The sequence below is a fragment of the Hemicordylus capensis genome, chromosome 1, assembly GCF_027244095.1.
Source record: "Hemicordylus capensis ecotype Gifberg chromosome 1, rHemCap1.1.pri, whole genome shotgun sequence".
NCBI lineage: Eukaryota > Metazoa > Chordata > Lepidosauria > Squamata > Cordylidae > Hemicordylus > Hemicordylus capensis.
The window spans coordinates 137,041,621-137,064,338 of record NC_069657.1 but is presented as its reverse complement, the minus strand read 5'-3'; the positions used below and the strand labels follow the sequence as shown (position 1 = coordinate 137,064,338).

Sequence of the window (22,718 nt, the reverse complement as noted above, 5' to 3'; positions counted from 1 at the left end):
GCTAAAATGCTTATAATAGGGCTGTTTCTTGCCTGTACAGGTTAAATAACAGATACATGGCGAGACCATGATACCACCCAAATTTCAACCCAATACCCGCAAGGCTTTCTCTTTGGACACACTTTAAAGAATTCAGGTTTGACTTTGCCATTTAAATCTTCCTTTGTTGTCTTCCTGATCCCCACAATCTTGGAGGAGTAAGAAGAAACAAAATTGCTAATACCTACTTTGAAGTGGCTCCAAGTTCTTTGCAAAATTGTTGCTGTTGATTCAATCATTTGCAAGGACAGAGAGAGGGAGAGAGGGAGAAGAGAGAGAGGAGAGTGCAGGAAAGTTGCAATGGTCAGATTAAGTAGAGGGATGGGAGAAAGCTTCATTTCCTAAAGGCTAAAAAAGCAGTGCAACATCAATAAAAAATAAAAATAGTGGCTGACATGATTTGGAAAATTACTCAAAAGTTAGACACTGCCTTTAATTTCAGACTACTTTGAGTAATTTTCCTCATGGCAGCCAATAAAAGGGGGTTGAATGAACATAATATTGATCTACTGGTTTGGGGGTCAGGTGGGAAGGGAAAGACTGTACAAGGTGAGAACTAGAAGAAAAATGAGCTCAGATGCAGAAGTGAGGGGGCATGCGGGGGTGTACCCTTGAGAGCCAACCCTCCCATAAGTCACTATCTATGCAGGTAACTACGGGTCAGTCCACACCTTTCCTTCTTTTGCTGTATTTTCCTTTTCCTTTATCAAGGAAAAGACACAGATATGGTAATGAAAAGACACAGATATTTTATGAATTGGCAGGTAGACAATGTGCTGAACGTCATCTAGAGAGCCTGCAATATTGCCCATAACAATCCGTGTTGATGTTAAAATAAACCAATGACTGGTTAGGCCCTAAGAAAAAAAGCAAATCATACCTCAGGGACATGGTGGCTGAGACAAAAGCGTTTGTTGCAATGCAGGCAGAGTTGTCCTAGGGTTGTTACATTGGCTTTGCATTTGGGGGAAAAACACGTGTTGTCAGCCTTAACAACAGCAGAAATCATAGCATCAAAGTCTTCCTCAGCTGTACTTTCCATTCTGGGTTTCACAGCAGCTTTCCCTAAAAGTATAAGGGGGGGGGGAGGGAAATCACACACACTCACTGGTAAGCAATAAAAGAAATATTTCACCACAGTGTTTTATTATGGGTATAAAGGAGCACAGTGTGTGGGCCTAGTCCCCTACTGGTCTTCAAAGGATTTAATCCAGATAGACAAGAAATAAAACAAAAAAGAGGCCCATAGAGTGATTATAGCCTCACTTACACAGAATGGCAGGAGCCTTATCCCACATGCACAGGCTTGAAAACAGATTGCTTTTTAAGCCATGCAGAAGCAAACACCATCACTCAGAAAACCCTAAGTTAAACAAACAAATAAATATGACAAAGTTCCTGCCGAGAAGGTTTATGCAAGATAAACTCAACACAGAAGAAAAGACAATGAAGTTATTCACATGTGCACCAAAAACCAAGCTAAGGAAGCCCAGCCCGGTTTTCGGTGCAGGTGGGTACCGCCAAGAGCCACGCGGCTCCTGGCAGTGGTGCGGCAAGCAAGCCCATTTAGGGAGCCTGCCGCTTTGTCTGTGTTTTGGGTGCAAGGGCACCCCAAATGCAGCCTAAATGCTAGTGGGTCGGTGTGTGTAGGTACTTTGTGCAGCACCTACACACAAGTAGCCTCCAGACCAGTGTCTGGAGGCTCCCCATAATGCACTGCACACTTGCATGGTGCATTATGAAAACTCCAGGGCCTCCCGGCCCCCAGACCTCTCTGCTCCCTCCCTGCTACCGGCAGAAGCCAGCAATCGTCTGGGTGGCTGATCTGGCCACCCAGCAACATGGACGAGATTGTCTGTGGGGGAGCTAAGCTTTTTGCAGCTTCCTCCCCTTGCCCCATCTGAGCCCATTCTCCAATTGTGAGGATGGGCCCAATGCATGATAAAGGCACAGCAAAGTGAGGCGATAGTGGTCTGCATATATAAATATATGTTATAAGGCAGCTTCATATCAGACCATTGGTCCATCCAACCCATACTTCTTCCTCTGACTGGCAGCAGTTCTCCAAGGTCTCAGGCAAGCATCTTTCCCCACCTCGAGATCCTTTAACTGGAGATGGCAGGAATTGAACTGGGGACCTTCTACAGGCAAAGCTTTGAAAAAGGGAGGAAAACAGTTTTAGAATGGAAAATCCACAGATGGAAGAATATACCTTTAGCTTCGTTTTTTTGTTTCTTCCCAGTGATTTCCTGGAGTTTTACATCCAGTTCCTGACTTTGCTTCTCCCGTTGTTCTCGCTTGGCTTTCTCCCTTTCCACCCGTTCCCTGTGCAGTGCTTTCAGATCCACTTTCCCTGTGCTAGCACAAGTTTCTCTTTCTTCGATGTGGGTATGAATTGCTTCCAGGGGGCTTGGAGACCTGCAGGGCAACTTTTGTTCACAGGCCTTAGCATCTCCCAAAGGTAAGTCAGTGGCAGCATTTCTTTTGCGAATACTGATGTATCTCTCTCTACCTTCTCCAGTGCTTACATGCTGCAGCCCATACTCCTCAGCCAACTGGTGGACCACCAACCTGTCATGAGCATTCAATGATGAAGGGAAATCCAGCTGGGACTCACTGCTCTCCAGAAACTCCAGTATCCTTGCTTTATGTTTACTTGAATTATCTTTCACTTCAGTTTGCTCGGTTCTGATCCAGGCTCTTCCCGGCACAGTACATTCTTCTGGCCTCTGTCCAGTCTGTTTTGCTGGTTTTCCTCTTGGTTTCTCAGCACCAGCCTTTGGAGCAGAGGGAACGTTGTGTTTAGGTCTCTTTTCTTGCTCACTGAGACCCTGAGAACTCTTGTGAGAATAGTTTTCTGGAACAATGTCATCTAAGTATTCAAAGGCTGTGCGTACTTCTCCACACTTGTTCATATAGTCCACCAGCCGCTTTAGAAAAGAATGGTTGCCAGTTGTCCGAGAATCACAGATTACTGCCACGTGACGTCGGGCACGAGTAATTGCAACATTTATTCTCCGGTCTTCAGCAAGGAATCCCACTTCACCTACATATCAAACAAGAATACAAATAAACACCCTTAGTAATCCTAGATGACCATTTGTCCCAATGGAAATCGGAAATAACAAAGAAGTTATTGTAACTGCGGCTTTCAATAGAACTCCTTACTTCTTTAGGGTACGAGTGAGCCAAACAAGTATCTTCCCAGCGGGTGGACGATATAGAATATCAAAATGATGTTAATGGAATGCCTCAGTACATGAGGGGTTGAATAGTAAATTTTGTATAGGAACCTGTCAGCTATTTAATGTTTTCCTTTTCCAGGCTGCAAAAGGAGTTCTCTAGGGCTAGACATGTTCTCCCTTCTGCGCTCCTTCAGGGTAGATACTCTAAAGTGCCATTAGTGGAGAGAACCTGCCCATGTGGGTCAGAAGAGATAGAAATGATCCAACATGTTCTGTTATATTGCCCCTAAATAAGGACTCCTGTACAAGGTATATTTCCTGTCTATTGCAGAGGTACCCAGACAGACCAGAGGGGTTCTATACTAAGCTATTGCTTTCTAATACAAATCAATCCACAACCTGCAACATAGCTAAGTTCTGTGTAACGGCAGTGAAAACATCACAACAATTGATATAGTCACAATCCAGTTGGTTTTAATATTTTTCTTTTATTGTTTTTTAACTCTGTATTTGATCTTTTATTGAAATAAACATTGATTTGATTTGAAGAATACAAATCTGATTAGGCAAACAGCTTTTAATATTTGTAAGACAGACTCATGTTTCAAGGGTTAGAGAAATATCCAAAACATTCAGATAAACAGATAAATCACAGGGTTTAAAGGACTTTGACAGATTCATTATCTAGAGCTTCAATTGATTAATTCGTAGGGGCTAAATTTAATCAGTGGGGCTGAGAGTTTAGGGCACAATTGTTTACTTTTTGAACCTATTTTGGCTTAGTGTCCTAATGGAAGAAGACATAAAAATATATAAAATATTAAAGATTAGTAGTATTAAAGTTTATTCTGCAAGAATTTCCCCCCACATATTTATGCCATTTGTTTTTGTTACTTCAGCCACATTTGCTTATTTATTTATCATATTTTTATACCACCTGATATATACATCTCTAGGCAGTGTACAGAATTTAAAATATTTAAAAATCAGCACAGATTAAAATAAACAAAACAATTAAAACAGTAGCATAAAACAGAAATAAAAACAGTAAAATAAAGCAATTATTAAAACAAATTATTAAAATTAATTCTAATTAAAAGCCTGTGAGAACAGGTGAGTCTTGAGGGTCTTCCTGAAAACAAACAGAGAAGGGGATGCTCTTATTTCAACAGGGAGCATATTCCAAAGCCCCGGGGCAGCCACAGAGAAAGCCTGGTTCTGAATCTCCACCAAACGAGCTGGTAGCAACCATAACCAGATCTCTCCAGAAGATCGTAACAGGCGGCAAGGTTCATGACAAAGAGGCGCTCACTTAAATACCCTGGACCCAAGTTGTTAAGGGCTTTATAGGTAATAACAAGCACTTTGTATTTTGCCCAGAAACATATTGGCAACCAGTGCCGTTCCTTCAAAATCAGTGTTATGTGTTCCCTTCGAGTTGTCCCAGAGACCAATCTGGCTGTCACATTCTGTACCAATTGTAGTTTCTGGATTATGTACAAAGGCAACCCCACATAGAGAGCATTACAGTAGTCAAGCCTGGAGGTTACTAGCATACAGTGGGTATAGGAAAGAATCACCCCCTTTGATAGACCCTTACATCCTGAAATGAAAAGACAAAGAAAATTCCCTTCACCAGCTGTACTTATCCAATGCAACCTATAACATCCAACTGAAAAACATCACAATTACAGTCCAGAAAAAGTGTCAGAAATAAAAAACAAGAATTACTGAGATTGAAAAAGGATCACCCCACCCCAATGTCAATATTTTGTTGAACCACCTTTTGCTTTAATAACAGCCTTGAGTCTGTTGGGATACTTCTCTATCAACCTTGCACATCTAGACAGAGCAATATTTGCCCACTCCTCCATACAGAACTGTTCAAGTTCAGTCACATTGGATGGTAGGTGTTGGTGGACTGCTATCTTCAAATCTCTCCACAGATTTTCTATGGGATTTAGGTCTGGGCTCTGACTGGGCCACATGAGGACGTTCACTTTTTTCTCCTTCAGCCACTGTGTGGTCAATTTTGCTGTGTGCTTCGGATCGTTGTCATGTTGAAAGGTGAATCTTCTGCCCATCCTCAACTGTCTGGCAGAGGGTAGCAGGTTTTCTTCCAGAATCTGACGGTATTTTGCCCCATCCATTTTTCCTTCTACCCTAACAAGAGCCCCAGTCCCTGAGGCAGAGAAACACCCCCACAACAGGATGCTGCCACCTCCATGCTTCACTGTAGGTGTGGTGTGTTGTGGATGGTGAGCTGCATTGGATTTACGCCAGGTGTACTGTCTGGTGTTGAGGCCAAATAGTTCAATCTTGGTTCCATCTGACCATAAGACCTTTTTCCATTTGGCATCAGAATCTTCAAGGTGCCTTCTGGCAAAGCTCAAACGAGCTTTAATGTGGCCTTTCTTGAGAAGTGGCTTTCTCCTTGCGACCCTCCCAAACAAGCCACATCTGTGGAGTGCTTGTGAAATTGTTGTCACATGCACAGAACAACCACTCTTTGCCATGAAGTCCTTTAACTCCTTCAGAGTGGCCATTGGCCTCTTGGTAACCTCTCTTACCAGTTTCCTCCTTGCTCTTCCATCCAGTTTGGAGGGCCGACCGGATCCAGGGAGGATAGCAGTCCACCAACACCTACTATCCAATGTGACCGAACTTGAACAGTTCTGTATGGAGGAGTGGGCAAATATTGCTCCGTCTAGATGTCCAAGGTTGATAGAGAAGTATCCCAACAGACTCAAGGCTGTTATTAAAGCAAAAGGTGGTTCAACAAAATATTGACATTGGGGGGGTGATCCTTTTTCAATCTTAGTAATTCTTGTTTTTTATTTCTGACACTTTTTCTGGACTGTAATTGTGATGTTTTTCAGTTGGATGTTATAGGTTGCATTGGATAAGTACAGCTGGTGAAGGGAATTTTCTTTGTCTTTTCATTTCAGGATGTAAGGGAACCAGAATTTAAGGTCTATCAAAGGGGGTGATTCTTTCCTATACCCACTGTATGTATCACTGTTTTAAGGTCATTTACCTCAAGAAATGGACGTAGCTGTCGTATCAGACGAAGCTGATAAAAAGCGTTCCTGGCCACTGCCTCAACCTGAGAAACCAGGGAGCGCTTTGGGTGCAGAAGCACTCCCAAGCTATGTACCTGATCTTTCAGGGGGACTGTAACTGTGGAATCCAGCTCGGCCTGAATATGAGAGATCTTATCTGCAAAAAAGTCATTAAGAATGTCACAGCGAGTGACTGATGGTTCAAAGTTTAAATTCAAGGGGGAGGGGGTACATACTAGCCCCCTCACAACTCTAGACAACTCAGCTGGACATGAATTTGCAGAAGCAATGCAGGCAGAAAAGAATTTCTTCTTTGCCGCCCACACTGCCAGAGCATAGCTCTTCAAATGTGCTCTGCGTTGTGCCCAATCAGATTCGTGCCGAGTCTTCCTCCACTTGCACTCCAGTCGTCTACCTCACCGCATAAGTTCCCATAGTTCATCCAAATACTACAGGGCTGTCTTTAAAGCAGGTCGGAGACGACGCTTGGGAGCAATTGCATCTATCGCTCTAGTGAGTTCTTTATTCCATGTTTGCACCAGAGCATTGACAGAATCACTAGCAGAGTCAACCCTAAACCCTTTCAAGGCTTCTTGGAATCCTATTGGATCCAATAACCAACTTGGGTGGACCAATTTAATAGATCCTTCACCCCAGCAGAGGTGGGTTGTGGCTGTAAGTTCTACCTTAACCAGATGGTGATCCATCCATGCCAATGGGGAGATGACAGGAGTCCCCACCCATGGAATATCACCCTGATCAGAGCAAAAGACCAAATTGAGTGTGTGACCAGCATCATGCGTCGGTCCAGAGACCAACTGGGATAGGCCCACAGTCGTCATGACTGCTATGAATTCTTGAGCCACTCCCGACAACCCAGTCCCAAAATGAACATTGAAGTCACCCACCACCAGCAACCTGGGCCACTCCAATGCCAACTCAGCAACCAGATCCGTCAGCTCAATTAGGGACTCCACTGGGCAGCAGGGTAATTGGTACATCATCAGAAGTCCCAGTCTATCCCTGGTCCCTAGACTTAGGTTCACACATTCAATATAGGTCAAATCCACGACAGGGTTCTTGGTAAGAGAGATGGTATTCTTATAGACCACAGCCACCCCACCTCTCCACCTACATACTCTCACCTGCTCCACCATGGATTAAGACGCTGGAACAAGCTGGGTCCAAACCAGACCACTAGCCTCTCCTGACCAGGTCTCCATGATACACACTAAGTCAGCTCCTCCATCCATAATCAAGTCATGGACTACGTCAGATTTATTTTGAAACAACCTGACATTATAGAGTAAGAAGGTGAGGTTCTGTGGGTAGTTGGCATTGCTCTCTGAGGTCAAAGAGGTGGTAGGCCTGCTGGAAGGGGGAACAGCAGTTAAATTTCTGAATTCCCTTCCCCTATAACAGCCCACTGTCCTACTAATGCCATATCTTTGTCGATTCCCCACCACCACTGGTATAGTTTCCCTAGAGTCCTCCCCAACCTCCACTTAGTTATTTTCTGCTTAGTTATTTTCTCATTTGTATTTACATTTGTTTAATTCTTATTTCATTAATCTATCCTTTATTTTGTTACATCTTATTCATCTTTGTGGGTTTTGAAATTTTATTTTAATGCCTATTCTATTAATACACTTTTTTCACCACTACCCACAGTGATAGTAGTAGCTCTAAGTTCCTTTTCTACAGTATCACAGAATATTGCTGCATCTAGGGCAATGTGGGAAAATAAAGTGGCGGATGTTCAGAGAGCTACCATTGCCAGCAAAAGGCAAGCCCTCTGCTCCCAAATGTGTAACATGCGAGTATGAAAGGGGCTCCAAAAATGAACCATAATCATACCAATTTTTTGCAAGGTGCCTTACATTTTGCTGTGAAGAAAAACTGAACCAAATGGGCTCAATCACTGCTTTAGGGTGGTTCCGTTCTTATCTCTCTGGGAGATTTCAGATGGTGTCGCTCGGAGCTGGTTGTTATCTGAAATGAGAGATATTGTATGGTGTCCTTCAGGGCTCCATCCTATCTCTGATGCTTTTCAATATCTACAAGAAACTGCAGGCTGAGATCATTAAGAGATTTGGAGCTGGGTGTTATCAATATGCTGATGACACCCAAATCTATTTCTCTATGACATCAACATAAGAAAATGGCATAGCTCCCCTAAATGCCTGCCTACAGGCAGTAATGGACTGGATAAGAGATAATAAATTGAAGCTGAATCCAAGAAAGATGGAGGTACTCATGGTAAGGGGTCATACTTCAAGAGATGTGATAGATCTTCCTGTTCTGGATGGGGTTGCACTCCCCACCAAACGAACAGGTATGTAGCTTGGGAGTGCTTCTGGACCCAGGCCTCACTCTGGTTTTTCAGGCTGAGGCTAGAGTCAGGAGTGCTTTCTATAAACTTTGGTTGATACGACAGCTGCATCTGTTCCTTGAAGATAGTGATCTCAGAATTGTGTGTGGTACACTCTCTGGTAACCTCTGGGCTTGACTACTGCAACACGTTCTACGTGGGGTTGCCTTTGCATGTGGTTCGAAAACTTAAGTTGGTTCAAAATGCAGCAGCTAGATGATGATGATGATGATGATGATGATTGCATTTATATCTCGCTCTTCCTCCAAGGAGCCCAGAGCAGTGTACTACATACTTAAGTTTCTCTTTCACAACAACCCTGTGAAGCAGGCTAGGCTGAGAGAGAAGTGACTGGCCCAGAGTCACCCAGCTAATATTATGGCTGAATGGGGATTTGAACTCTGGTCTCCCTGGTCCTAGTCCAGCACTCTAACCACTACACCATGCTGGCTCCCTGGAGATTGGTCTCCAGGGTGTCTCAGACAGACCAAATTATGCCTGTTTTACAGCAATTGCATTGGTTACCAATAGGTTTCCTGGCAAAATGCTAAGTGCTGGTGATTACATTTAAACCATATGGCTTAGGACCAGGTTACCTATGAGAGCACCTTCTTCAACATGAGCCGCACATTGAGATCATCAAGAGAGATTTGTCTCTATATGCCACCGGCTTGTCAGGTGGTGACACGGGAGCGGGCCTTCTCCGTAGTCACTCCTAGGCTATGGAATGTGCTCCCTATAGACATTTGTGGTTTAACATCTTTGCCAGCCTTCAAAAGAGTCCTTAAGATGCATCTTTTCAGCCAGGCTTTTAATAATCTCTGATTATTATGTTGTAAATTTTTAAATTGCTGTTTTTAATAGTTTGTTTTATTTCGTTATTTGTTTGTTTTTCTGAACCACCTATAGCCTTTGGAGTCAGGCGGTATATAAATTAAATTTAAAAAAATAATAAATAATTTTGTTTAATTACTGATTCATTCCAAAATGAATGACCACCTCTATTAAAAGGTCTTGATAGAGTAGTTTTTGTTTATGATGATGCATTATCTTCCTAGATACTTCAAAAAGGCACTCAAGCTGTGTTTAAGGAAAATATAAATATATTCATTTTTAATTAAGTAATCTGACTGATTTGTTTAAAAGCAGCTAAGTGATCAATTAAAATTTCTTAATTGGTTGTCAGTCCTACTTATTTTGTGGCTGTGCAGTGCCTCAGGATCACCTTCTGAAAAAGCAAGTGGGAAATCAAGCTTTATTCCATTTGATTTTAAAACAGAAAGCAGGGTCCAGCAAAGGGCCAAGAGTCAAACACTAGAGTTCCTGGGACTTGATGCATCACATAACGGCACATATGCTCTTTCTTGGTTCACCTCATTTTGATTTGGAATGTCAGAAGTGGAACAGCAAGGATAGCCTGCCCCATGGAAGGTCCAAGTTGAGGCTGTAATTGTATGGCAGCTAGGCATACTTACATGGATATAAGTTCAACTGAACAGTGCAGGACCTACTTCTGAGTATGTATATTTAGGAATGCACTGCACATTTAATTAAAGTTCACATCTGCAATGGAACTGAGCTGACAATATAGGTCAGGACTGTCTTGTGCCAGCAGGAATTTAGTCACACTGTGTTTGCCTCTACTTATTGACAGAAGTCTAACTTTCATAAAAGTCAGAAACATACATAGTCTATGCTATTTTTGAAAAGGCAATTAACCAGCACGCACATATGAGCAAATGGTTATAAATGACGAATGCATATAAGACTCTACGAGAAGCTATTTCTGCTCCCCAATTATTTTCTTAAGAATCTGTAATAACAGATAGCAAATGCCAAGATGAGTCAGCTCAGTCACCTAACTTGGGCAGAAGCTGAGTCCTCTCCTCCTGCAGCTAAGCAAAAAACTGGTAGAAAAACAAACATTACAAGCAAATCAGTCTGGCAGGGTTTGCTTCTACCGTCTGAAGAGGTACAACATCTCAGCAAAAAAGCTGTTGCTATATTAAAGTGTATTAGTCACCAACTTGTGCTTAATAATTATAACCTGAAAGATAATTACCAAGTGAGAAGTGCCTATCAGAACACAGGAATGTTAACATGCAATGATTTTCTACCTTCGGCTTAGTGCATGAAGAAGGGCAAGGTGCTACGGCTTTGAAACCAGTACCTTTAGTGAGTTTTTCTCTTTAGTGAGTTTCATGTTCTGTCATTGGGTCCAAACCCAAGGCATCCGGACCGTATCCTCCAGAGTGAAAAGAATGGTAGCTAGGATCATCTAGGTGATATCCAAGAGGTTCTCTCTGGGCACCAATATCAAGCCCATGCAAGAGCGGGGCTGAGAGCTTCAATCAATGCCTATCATCCACTTATTTAATAGGCAAGACGCTGCCATTTGTATCAAAGGATTGTACAGTTCCCAATGAGAACACACCGGGAAAACAAACTAGCTTTGACTTGCATTTGCACTACAGTGTCCCCCAAGTATGTGATCCATTCAAGTGGCTGCAATGGTGTTTTAAGGTGTGGACAACTGCACTGCATTTATTTTGTGTGAGCTAAGAAAGGAAAAAGCAGCCAGCACATGCCAATGGCTCAGCATATTTAAGCTTGCTCTTTGTTGCTCAGCATATTTAAGCAGCAGCGGGGAGGCAGGGCTCCATCTCACTTTTCGTTCCAGAGTCCACTCCAACCTTGCTACATTCCTGATGCCAGTTTCATACTATATGTATTTAGAGACTAGTCAGCAATACTCTATTCAGAGGCACTTGAAAATCACAGGTACAATTTGCCATCTTAACATATATGTTAAGTAAATATACACATCATGATGCTGACTCTGATTAGGTCCTTTTTGGCCTAACTCTGTAGAAGAATTCTTTTGAAACATTGTAAAAGACACCTCTTTTCCCTCTATCAGCTTCTCTTTACAACAAATATTTCCACCATGCCTCCTTTCTATAAACCTCACATCACGCATACACCACACAGCAGGTATGTGCCTAACCACTAGGATTTTCCAAGCAACAGCCTAGGTTTGGACACATCCTTTTCCAAGCTCTCCAGAACTGAAAAGTGAATTTCTTATCATGAAATGCTTTAGAATGGATTTTGACTCATATCCTCCACTTACTTGACTTTTACGGACAAACGGCAGAATGGGGTCCAATTACTTGGCATGGTGAATCATACCTCCAGCTTCAGGCAGTCAGCTTTATTGTCAGTTGTAGTCATTAACAGCAAGGCACTCAACTTTTGGCCTACATTACTGCCCTACTTTTGGCTGAAAAAACTTTTTCTGTGGGCTTCTTTCTTAGCTGCAATGTTGCTCTATGGTTTTTGCTGACATAGCTAAGCTTCCTTGGGAATATTCTGCCCTTGGAAGTGTGGCAGTGGGTCCTTTTACATATATTCTTAGCAGTATGGAAGGCACATACGATGCATAGAAACATAGGAAGCCGCCATATACCGAGTTGGACCACTTGGCCACCTAGCTCAGCATTGTCTACCCAGACTGGCAGTGGCTTCTCCAAGGTTACAGGCAGGAGTCTCTCTCAGCCCTATCTTGGAGAAGCCAGGGAGGGAACTTGGAACCTCCTGCTCTTCCCAGAGTGGCTCCATCCCCTGAGGGGAATATCTTACAGTGCTCACATGTCTCCCATTCAAATACAAACCAGGGCAGAGCCTGCTTAGCAAAGGGTACAATTCATGCTTGCTACCATAAGACCAGCTCTCCTCCCATGCAATCTTACACTACTGTAATAATATGGCCATGAGTTGAGAGACAACTGCATCAGTCTTGCTCATGCATTTAACACATCACTGCAAGGAAAGATGCTTGACATTAAACATTCCATTGGCCTTGCCCACAGGGTTGAATTATTCATATGTGCACCCTTGCAACATGGGATTGCACCATGTGGAAGCTGCTCCCATGCTTCTGGGAGCATATGTGAAGTGGGCAGTGGCATGTGCCAAAGTAGAGCAGCATCCAGACTACATAGGCATGATAAGCATCACTGAAATCAATGAAAGAAGTTAGTCATAACTAATTTATGTTTCATTACTTTCAGTGCCCATAGTAATATCAGCAGTTTGGTGGTCCTCATAAATAAGCTTGTTTTCATTCCCTACTGTCCCCAGTTATAATCTATTAGGAAATGTTTTACCTTTTCTATTAGATCTCACAAAAGAGAGGACAACGGCTTCCTTTTCTCTTCCCTGGAAGCCATCCACTGATTTAATCTCTAGGTCTGGGTACTTGTGACACAAAAGCTCCCTTAGCATATCCACCTGGAAAACAAAACTATTGTTGATACAAAGAACATGGCAGATGCAAGGTAAAAGTAAAACATATCATATCCTAGTCTGAAAGATTTATTTCTTCCAAAATGATAACACAATTTGAATGTGTCCTTAGAAAATTGCACCCCAAAGTAAGAAGGAACCACATCCAAGTCATATTCTCAATGGACCTCTCTGTGATTACTCCCATGGGGGTCATGGAGGAAGATTCCTCAGTTGAAGACCCAGAGCAGGGGAGTAGGCTGAAACTCCGGTAGACTCAGCCGAGCCAGAGCTGACAGGTATGGATGTGCATAGTACCGGCTGGCCCGGACTCGAACCTGGCTGGACCAGTTCGGTCTGGCACCCCTTAGAAACAACCCCCTCCCCCGGTTCTGTCCGGTCCAGAGGGGGTTCGTATTTTTTTATACCTCTGGCCCCTTCGGGGGGCTTCCTATAGGCCACAGGGGTGTGTGTGTGTGTGTGTGTGTGTGTGTGTGTGTGTGTGTGTGTCCCACGAAGGTTCCCCCTCCCGCTGCTGGCCTCGTTTATCACCGCTGTGGCCCGTTCGGGCCTTGGTAAGCTGGCGCAGCGGCCATGTAGCCCGCTGCCACGCATGCGCAAATGGCCTTTGTGAGGCCTGGCATGGCCCAGGGCCTTGCAGAGGCCATTTGTGCATGTGCAGCAGTGGGCAACATGGCTGCCGCGCCAGCTTACCAAGGCCCAAACAAAAAGGGCTTAAAACGAGCCACAGCGGTGATAAACGAGGCCAGCAGGGGAGGGGAATCTTCATGGACCCCCCGCCCCCGGCCTAGAGGAAACCCCTCAAAGGCGCAAGAGGTTAAAAAAAAAATTTAAACCTTCGCAAACCCCTCGAACCATCAGGGGTTGGTGGTGGTGGTTTTGGTCCAAGGTCGTACCGAACCGGGGGGGGGGTCAGTTCTACCCCAGAACTCCAGCTGGTTCCGTGCATATCCCTACTGACAGGCCTGCAGGCCCCTCTGCCTCCTTCCCTCCCTCCTCCTGATGAAGCCTCCGGGGCCGCTGAAGTCGAGGTGCCTGCCCCAGATCCCTGACAGTGATGTTTGGCCAGAGTACAGGTTCAGAGGGAGGAATGCCGTAAGGTCGGAGAGGCTGGCCAGAAGGAACAGGTATCCCAGCTCTGGCCCAGCTGCATCTCTTTGACAAGGCCCAGCTGCAGTGATGGGCGGGGCACTCAGCACACAGCTTGTTTAGATCAGCCTAAAAGCTGGGTCTGTGCTGGAAACAATGTCTGTGGTGACCAGCCCTACTGTGAGCAGCCTTGGCCTAAAAATCTGGACTTGTTTGTTGTTGTCTGACCACGATTTGTGTTTACCCCTGATCCTGTGGAATTCCCGGTGTTGACGTCTGGCAATGTTTGTGACTACTCTCTGTCTCCATTCCTGTCTGCTCTCCTTTCTCCTCTGAAAAGAGTGGTTTTCGCAGCTGCTGGGCAGTTGGCCAAGGCAGGTCATTACACTCTCTTTGATCTCCCACAAAATGGACTGTGATTTGCACAGGAGCAGGGCACTGTCAGGCTCCTGCTGCTGATTGGCACCTGAGGGGGAGAAGCTAACTGGATCCAAGGAGTGATGGAGAGGATTGGGTAGGTTGGCTGACAGATCCCATGAAACCAGCACAGGTAGCTTGCTGTTGGCTTCAGGGGTGTAGCAAGGTTGGAGTGGGCCCAGAGACAAGATTTTAAAATGTGCATCAATTTTGGAGGATGAATACAACTGAAGGAAGCCCAGGCGGGTGCATGGCTGAGGGAGTCAATCATGTGACTTTCCTCTGGGGGCCCCCTCAAGGCAGTGGGCCCCCAGACAACTGTCTCCCCTTGCCCTATTATAGTTATGCCCCTGGTTGGCTTTTAATTCTTTATTTCTTTCCTTCAAATCTCTCCTCAAAGCCTAGCTTTTCCATGAAGCCTTTGGCTCAACACCCTAACCTTCACACCCTATTATGATGAAGCCTAACTATACACAAATGAAATAATTGAATAACTTCCCCCTGTTTACCCCTATCTCCATTTCCCTTTTTCTGTTGTCTCTCCTGTGTTGAATTTCAGATTGTCAGCCTCTCAGGGTAGGGACCTGTCCTCTTGCACTTTGCACACTGATAACACAATAAAAACAAACACAAGTAAAATAATGCTGTGCTTCTGAGGGCATGGCACTCACCTGGAGGTTGTAGGGAGCAATGACTGCAATGTCTCTTGCCTTAACCCCAGCCTCTACCAAAGCCTGTATGTGCAAGCCCACAAGACGTGCTTCACCTAGAAGGGAAGAAATTAACTTATGCTGGAGAGTGAATGATTGTGCCCTAAACAAGCTTCTAGATTCAATAGAAAAAGCATGCCGTTTGAACAGTGATGGAGAAAGATTGCTTTCCATTCCCCACCTGAGCTTAAAATCAGTCTTTAAAGACACTGGCTGGCATCCACACTAACACAGTGTGGTGTTACAGGGAAGGGGTGAATTCTATCTCTCTCCCCTTCCCTCTAAAGTCCACTGTGCCCCCTGAAAATGCATCCCTGAGGGCTGTATGACTTTCAAAGACATGTAATTTTATTCAAATCCCCCCACAAAAGCCCAAATTGTCTCCTTAATGAAACTGGCAATAAATCACAATGACTACTTCATATATTTTACAAATGGATGGCACTTCCATGTCCAGGGGCATAGCAAGGTTGGAGGGGGCCCAGAGACAAGGTTTTTAAATGCCCACCACCACCACCACTGAAGTAAAATTTTTATATATAACCTATATGCCACAATAGAACATCATCCTAAATTATTTTTTAAAGGTTTTGTAAATTGTGGATGATACAAGTCATTTAACGGTATTAGAGAAAGACATGCTGTTCTGGTAGCTCCAGGTGTTAACACCCACATCAATTTTGGAGGATTAATACAGCTGAAGGAAGCCCGGGCGGATGCACAGCTGGGGGAGTCAGTCATGTGACTTGCCTCGGGGGGAGCCCAAGGCAGTGGGCCCCCAGACAACTGTCTCTCCTTGCCCTATTATAGCTACGCCCCTGTCCATGTCTTTGTATGTTGATTGTAATGTTCATCAGCTATTCCAGTTATTGTTCCATGTACATACACTGGGATAGATATGTAGCACATGCATACACTATTCCTCTGTGGGAGGGCCTTCCATTTAGGAACTGGCTGTGCTAATGGCATATAATGTGTGAAGCGGCCTTAAGTTAACTGTCATCTGCCAGCACTCAAGCTTTCCTTCACAAGCCTTCATTCACACTTCACATTCCTTTTCCTCCAATACCCCTGTAGGCTTCCCAGTTTCTAGATGTGACTTCTCATTGGGCTCTTGCAATAGCAGGGAACATCCGAGACTTTCCACTGATGCACACCCCACCTCCCCACTTCCTACTTGTCCTCATCAATCCTCCTGGAGCCCTACTGGAGAATTGCTACAGGTGCCCAGCCAGACCAGAAACTTCCCCGTTTATTCAATTCAGAGACAAAGCTCCATTGCTGTCCCATTAACTGCAAACTAGGTTTGTGCCTTGTACACTAAGAGATCTGACAAAGTGCTATGTGCCAAGGCAATTAAAGTGAAAGCTCTCTTGACAAAACTGTACCACAAACCATATGGGAGCTGGAAGAGTTTGACATTTCAAGTTGGCAGCTCACAGCTCTCCCCTCATTTTGCAGTCTGTGGTGCAATTCAAGAAAATGATATAAACCTCAATTGCTATTCAGAACTTTTGGATCAAGGCATACAGGTGAAACTCGGAAAATTAGAATATCGTGCAAAAGTCCATTAATTTCAGTAATGCAAATTAAAAGGTGAAACTGATATATGGGACAGACGCATTACATGCAAAGCGAGATACGTCAAGCCTTAATTTGTTATAATTGTGATGATCATGGCGTACAGCTCATGAAAACCCCAAATCCACAATCTCAGAAAATTAGAATATTACATGGAACCAATAAGACAAGGATTGAAGAATAGAACAATATCGGACCTCTGAAAAGTATAAGCATGCATATGTATTCAGTACTTGGTTTAGGCCCCTTTTGCAGCAATTACTGCCTCAGTGCGGCGTGGCATGGATGCTATCAGCCTGTGGCACTGATGAGGTATTATGGAAGACCAGGATGCTTCATTAGCGGCCTTCAGCAATTCTGCATTGTTTGGTCTCATGTCTCTCATCCTTCTCTTGGCAATGCCCCATAGATTCTCTATGGGGTCAGGTCAGGCGAGTTTGCTGGCCAATCAAGCACAGTACACTGTATACTTTTCAGAGGTCCGATATTGTTCTATTCTTCAATCCTTGTCTTCTTGGTTCCATGTAATATTCTAATTTTCTGAGATTGTGGATTTGGGGTTTTCATGAGCTGTACGCCATGATCATCACAATTATAACAAATTAAGGCTTGACTTATCTCGCTTTGCATGTAATGCGTCTGTCTCATATATCAGTTTCACCTTTTAATTTGCATTACTGAAATTAATGGACTTTTGCACAATATTCTAATTTTCCGAGTTTCACCTGTATCTTGTGGGGTGTATATGAACACTGTCGAATGCAGTGGGATTTTGATTTCATATGGGAACTTGCACCACCCATCGCCAGCTATCTAGGGTACAACTGTGTGCTTTACTACAGTTCTTTCTGACTTTTGGAAACAAAAAGGTACGGCCACTACTTTGCTACTGAAAAGCTCCGAGAGATGCAGGCTATCCATCTATCTATCACCATAATACAAATACCTAAAGTTTGATGTCCAAGATACTTCCTGATATGTATTTACATTATAGTTGTTTTCCATGCATATAGATCCTGCATATAGATCCATGCATATAAATCCTGCATATAGCACTTCAGTCACCGAGAAATTCCCCAGTGCCACTACTGTACATTTCTGGGAACTTTTTTACCTAGTGGCAGCTGACATTATGGTACATTTGCAGATAAAATACCTGAAACATGAAGGCTGGGGGTTGGGGAGTGGGGTGGGAAAGGAATTCAGTGAAAGAGAGAGAAAATCTTACAGCAGGTAACAAGATTACCTGGATTCCCTTTTGACTGCTCATCTTCCACTTCAAGCTCAAGCAAGCCACAGCCAGCTGTATCTATAAGCAGCAAAGGAATACTAGTCTCTTCTGTAGAAGCCACTCCTGGCAGGTCCCTGACAAGTTGTTAGAAAGAACAATTAGTTAACAGCACTTAACTAGAACTAGCATAACAGCTGCAGATTTACTCGGCTTCTTAAAATCCGGCACAATCTGATCCTGACTATTCCACAGATCTTTCAAAGGTCAGGGCCACAGAGTTCTAGAAGCCTTGATTCTGTGGATTAACAATGCAATATCATACACTAGTATGTAACTGCCTGCCCTCACCCCCTCCTCACTCAGTTTGAGGCTTGCTAATACCAAGTGCAAGATATAACAGATTCTGTGCTCTGCTAGAAGGCCTGATGGTACATCCTCTTCTTTTGTGCATGGCAGAGACAATCAGGTGACACTGCTGGGTCACTGTTGCTCTTAGGCAAACCATACTGGATCTTCATACGTGATGCAACTGAAATTGTAGTTCACATTTAATTAGATTTAGACCACCCTCCTTTTCTACTATCTTAAGCCAAAATGCAACCAAAGGAAGTTGTTGAAATAGTGTAACAGATAATGGAGGCTGCTGGAATATGCTATGCTAAATCACAAAAACTCAGAACAAACCCTACAATTTCAGACTGGGTAGACAAACTGCATTATATTGCAGTGATGGCTAAATTAACTATATGAATTAGAGCAAAGGAAGGCAGATAAATGTAATACATTTGTTCAAAACTGGCAGCTGTTTATTGGTTACTGGCAGAATAAGGCACACTCTTCCTCTGATGTATAATTTTTATTTGCAAGCTATAATTGAAATTATGTTTGTAAATTTTGCTTGTACATATTTTTATAAAAACACTTTTGATAACATTATTAAAGTTAAAAACATGTTATTCCCCCCCCCCAGAGATCTTAGTTTGCTTGAATCTTTTAGTTCAGTAAAGAAGGTTGCATCAGAAATGTACTGTAAACTGTAAGGTGATTGCTAATTTGCATAGACACGTGCATATACTTTTTGCTACTAATATGGTGGTGCCAGCCTCCCAGTAGTAGACCTTTAGAGCTTGCTCACACAAGATTCAGAAAATCTTATCCTGAAATTACAACCCCTTTCTTCAACACTAGTCTACACAAAGACAGTCACAATGTTTCGGCCACATCCATTTGACAACCGCATTTGATTGTTCTCAGTTCTCTGCTTTCCCCTATGGAGTAATGATCTTTGCCCCACCAGAGATAAACCTAAACAGCCCTGCCTGCTATTAATAGGATCTATATGGCATGATAAAAGAGGAGCAAGTCAAGAACCTTCATCTTGCTGTACTGGTGCCCCTTTTAACCTCTGGTTCACCCCCTGGGTGTGAAAAGAAGGAGTTTTCAGGGGTTCTTAATGCAGGATAACTGATAAGCAAGGCCTATATGGACTTGCTGCACTTATTTACTGTTCAGAAAGTGTTATCCTCAAGTATGAGATGCTCTGACTCAAGTAAGACAAAAAGTAATACATGGGGTTGGAAACAGTGTTCCCTCTAATACAGATTCCCAGATATTGTTGACTACAACTCAAAGAATCCCAAGCTGCAATGGCTTTTGCTTGGGGATTATGGGAGTTGTAGTCAACAACATCTTGGAATCCCTGTTAGAGGGAACACTGGTTGGAAACTCTAATGGATAACAAACTTCCCCTTCATTTAATTTATCTCAAGGTTTCCATTTCTTTAGTATTTTTGCTATCACATCCAAAAACCTTGCCTCTGCTACTACAAGGGCTAGGAATATACTTCTCATATATATATTTTTTAAAGATCAGAACTCTTAGGTGAAAGCAAAGTGTCCTCTTTAAGCTACCATAGCAGCTTGACACAGCAACACACCACAGCATGTTTGGGCTTCCATTCCTCCTTTTAAAATCTAGTCAAAGTAGTCTTCAAAACTTCTGTCTGCAAAATACAGAATATGGGAGTTAGGATCTCATTTAAGTGGTGCCAGATAATAAAAGTCTAGATGTAGGCTTCCACAGTGTATCTGCTTGCATTTCTTAGTACTTGGAGGCAAAAGAAAGCCCCCTTTGATGTATTACAAGAAACAATGTTGTGACAGCTGTGATATTAAAAAAGGCATAAATGCACAATCCTGATAACTTCAAACAAAATGCTGTGTTTTTTTAATATCAGTTCGCTACCTAAAGAAGCCATATTCGTAACTTTCATTTGAAAATCATGGCATTCATAGTTGCAGAACAAAGAATAAGAAGGCTTTTAAGGTATCCCCATGTGACTGTAAGTTCATGAGACCTAGATTCATCAGTTATTCTAGAAAATAATTGTAGATTTTAAAAAAAAAAAATCCAGTTGTTCATTTATTCAGGGTCCTATACAAAATCATTGCTGATCTGGCAACAGAACCCAGAACAAACTATAAGGACAAGACCTTAAGAGAAGGGATTTCTGGAAGGTTCGACTCATATACGTCATGTTAAATTTGCATTCTGCTTGAAGTAAAACTACCCCAGCCGGCCAGTCCTAACCATACAGTGGGTATAGGAAAGAATCACCCCCTTTGATAGACCTTAAATTCTGGTTCCCTTACATCCTGAAATGAAAACACAAAGAAAATTCCCTTCACCAGCTGTACTTATCCAATGCAACCTATAACATCCAACTGAAAAACATCACAATTACAGTCCAGAAAAAGTGTCAGAAATAAAAAACAAGAATTACTGAGATTGAAAAAGGATCACCCCCCCCCAATGTCAATATTTTGTTGAATCACCTTTTGCTTTAATAACAGCCTTGAGTCTGTTGGGATACTTCTCTATCAACCTTACACATCTAGACGGAGCAATATTTGCCCACTCCTCCATACAGAACTGTTCAAGTTCGGTCACATTGGATGGTAGGTGTTGGTGGACTGCTATCCTCCCTGGATCCGGTCGGCCCTCCAAACTGGATGGAAGAGCAACGAGGAAACTGGTAAGAGAGGTTACCAAGAGGCCAATGGCCACTCTGAAGGAGTTAAAGGACTTCATGGCAAAGAGTGGTTATTCTGTGCATGTGACAACAATTTCACGAGCGCTCCACAGATGTGGCTTGTTCGGGAGGGTCGCAAGGAGAAAGCCACTTCTCAAGAAAGGCCACATTAAAGCTCGTTTGAGCTTTGCCAGAAGGCACCTTGAAGATTCTGATGCCAAATGGAAAAAGGTCTTATGGTCAGATGAAACCAAGATTAAACTATTTGGCCTCAACACCAAACAGTACACCTGGCGTAAATCCAACGCAGCTCACCATACACAACACACCATACCTACAGTGAAGCATGGAGGTGGCAGCATCCTGTTGTGGGGGTGTTTCTCTGCCTCAGGGACTGGGGCTCTCGTTAGGGTAGAAGGAAAAATGGATGGGGCAAAATACCGTCAGATTCTGGAAGAAAACCTGCTACCCTCTGCCAGACAGTTGAGGATGGGCAGAAGATTCACCTTTCAACATGACAACGATCCGAAGCACACAGCAAAATTGACCACACAGTGGCTGAAGGAGAAAAAAGTGAACGTCCTCATGTGGCCCAGTCAGAGCCCAGACCTAAATCCCATAGAAAATCTGTGGAGAGATTTGAAGATAGCAGTCCACCAACACCTACCATCCAATGTGACTGAACTTGAACAGTTCTGTATGGAGGAGTGGGCAAATATTGCTCCGTCTAGATGTGCAAGGTTGATAGAGAAGTATCCCAACAGACTCAAGGCTGTTATTAAAGCAAAAGGTGGTTCAACAAAATATTGACATTGGGGTGGGGTGATCCTTTTTCAATCTCAGTAATTCTTGATTTTTATTTCTGACACTTTTTCTGGACTGTAATTGTGATGTTTTTCAGTTGGATGTTATAGGTTGCATTGGATAAGTACAGCTGGTGAAGGGAATTTTCTTTGTCTTTTCATTTCAGGATGTAAGGGAACCGGAATTTAAGGTCTATCAAAGGGGGTGATTCTTTCATATACCCATTGTATTTGCTTGAAAACAAGCTCCGCTGATTTCAGCAGAACAAACTTTCAAATAAAGATATTTAAGATTCATTCCACGACCATATAGGATAATACCTTTATTAGGACTAACGAAAATGTCACAAAGTAGTGAGCAAACTTTTAAATTCTCCAGAACTCTTTTTTGCGCTTAGCAAAGCAAGCAGGCAATAGCTATGGAGAAATGGGGGAGAGAAGAAGGTAAGCATGATGTTGAAGCTCCAAAGTCAGTAGTTTGTAACAATCTTCAGATGGAGCAACAGTCTTAAAATAGGCTGACTAAATTAGATTCGATTCTGTTAAGTGAAAGACAGAATTTAGATCGCAGCTGCTATGACAAAGATATAATAATGGATCTTTCCCCATTTGGGAATGTTGCCCAAATCTCATAGTTCAAAACAATGATTCCTTTCAGATGAAAATCTTCAAAAGTTAGCTTCACTTGATTTAGAGAAATGTTTAATGCTGTATTAAACACACATAAGCAGAATGGCAGAAAATTCTACCTGCCCCTTCTGCTCTAAATATTTAAAGGTAAAGGTAAAGCTGCGCTGTTGAGTTGGTGTCGACTCCTGGTGACCACAGAGCCCTGTGGTTCTCTTTGGTAGAATACAGGATGGGTTTACCATTGCCATCTCCTGTGCAGT

The 22,718-nt window shown here is 43.1% G+C and overlaps 1 protein-coding gene across 1 annotated transcript in view; it reads right to left on the bottom strand.

Moving 5' to 3' along the window:
* Positions 1-22,718, bottom strand: part of IGHMBP2 (immunoglobulin mu DNA binding protein 2) — a 117,088-nt gene that overhangs the window by 7,952 nt on the left and 86,418 nt on the right. Inside the window, exons 10-14 of the mRNA XM_053267986.1 lie at positions 18,009-18,127; positions 15,143-15,237; positions 12,827-12,950; positions 2,252-3,085; positions 920-1,104 (exon numbers count right to left, since the gene is read on the bottom strand). Of these exons, the coding sequence (XP_053123961.1) occupies positions 920-1,104; positions 2,252-3,085; positions 12,827-12,950; positions 15,143-15,237; positions 18,009-18,127 (1,357 nt within the window). The remainder of the gene's footprint in view (positions 1-919; positions 1,105-2,251; positions 3,086-12,826; positions 12,951-15,142; positions 15,238-18,008; positions 18,128-22,718) is intronic.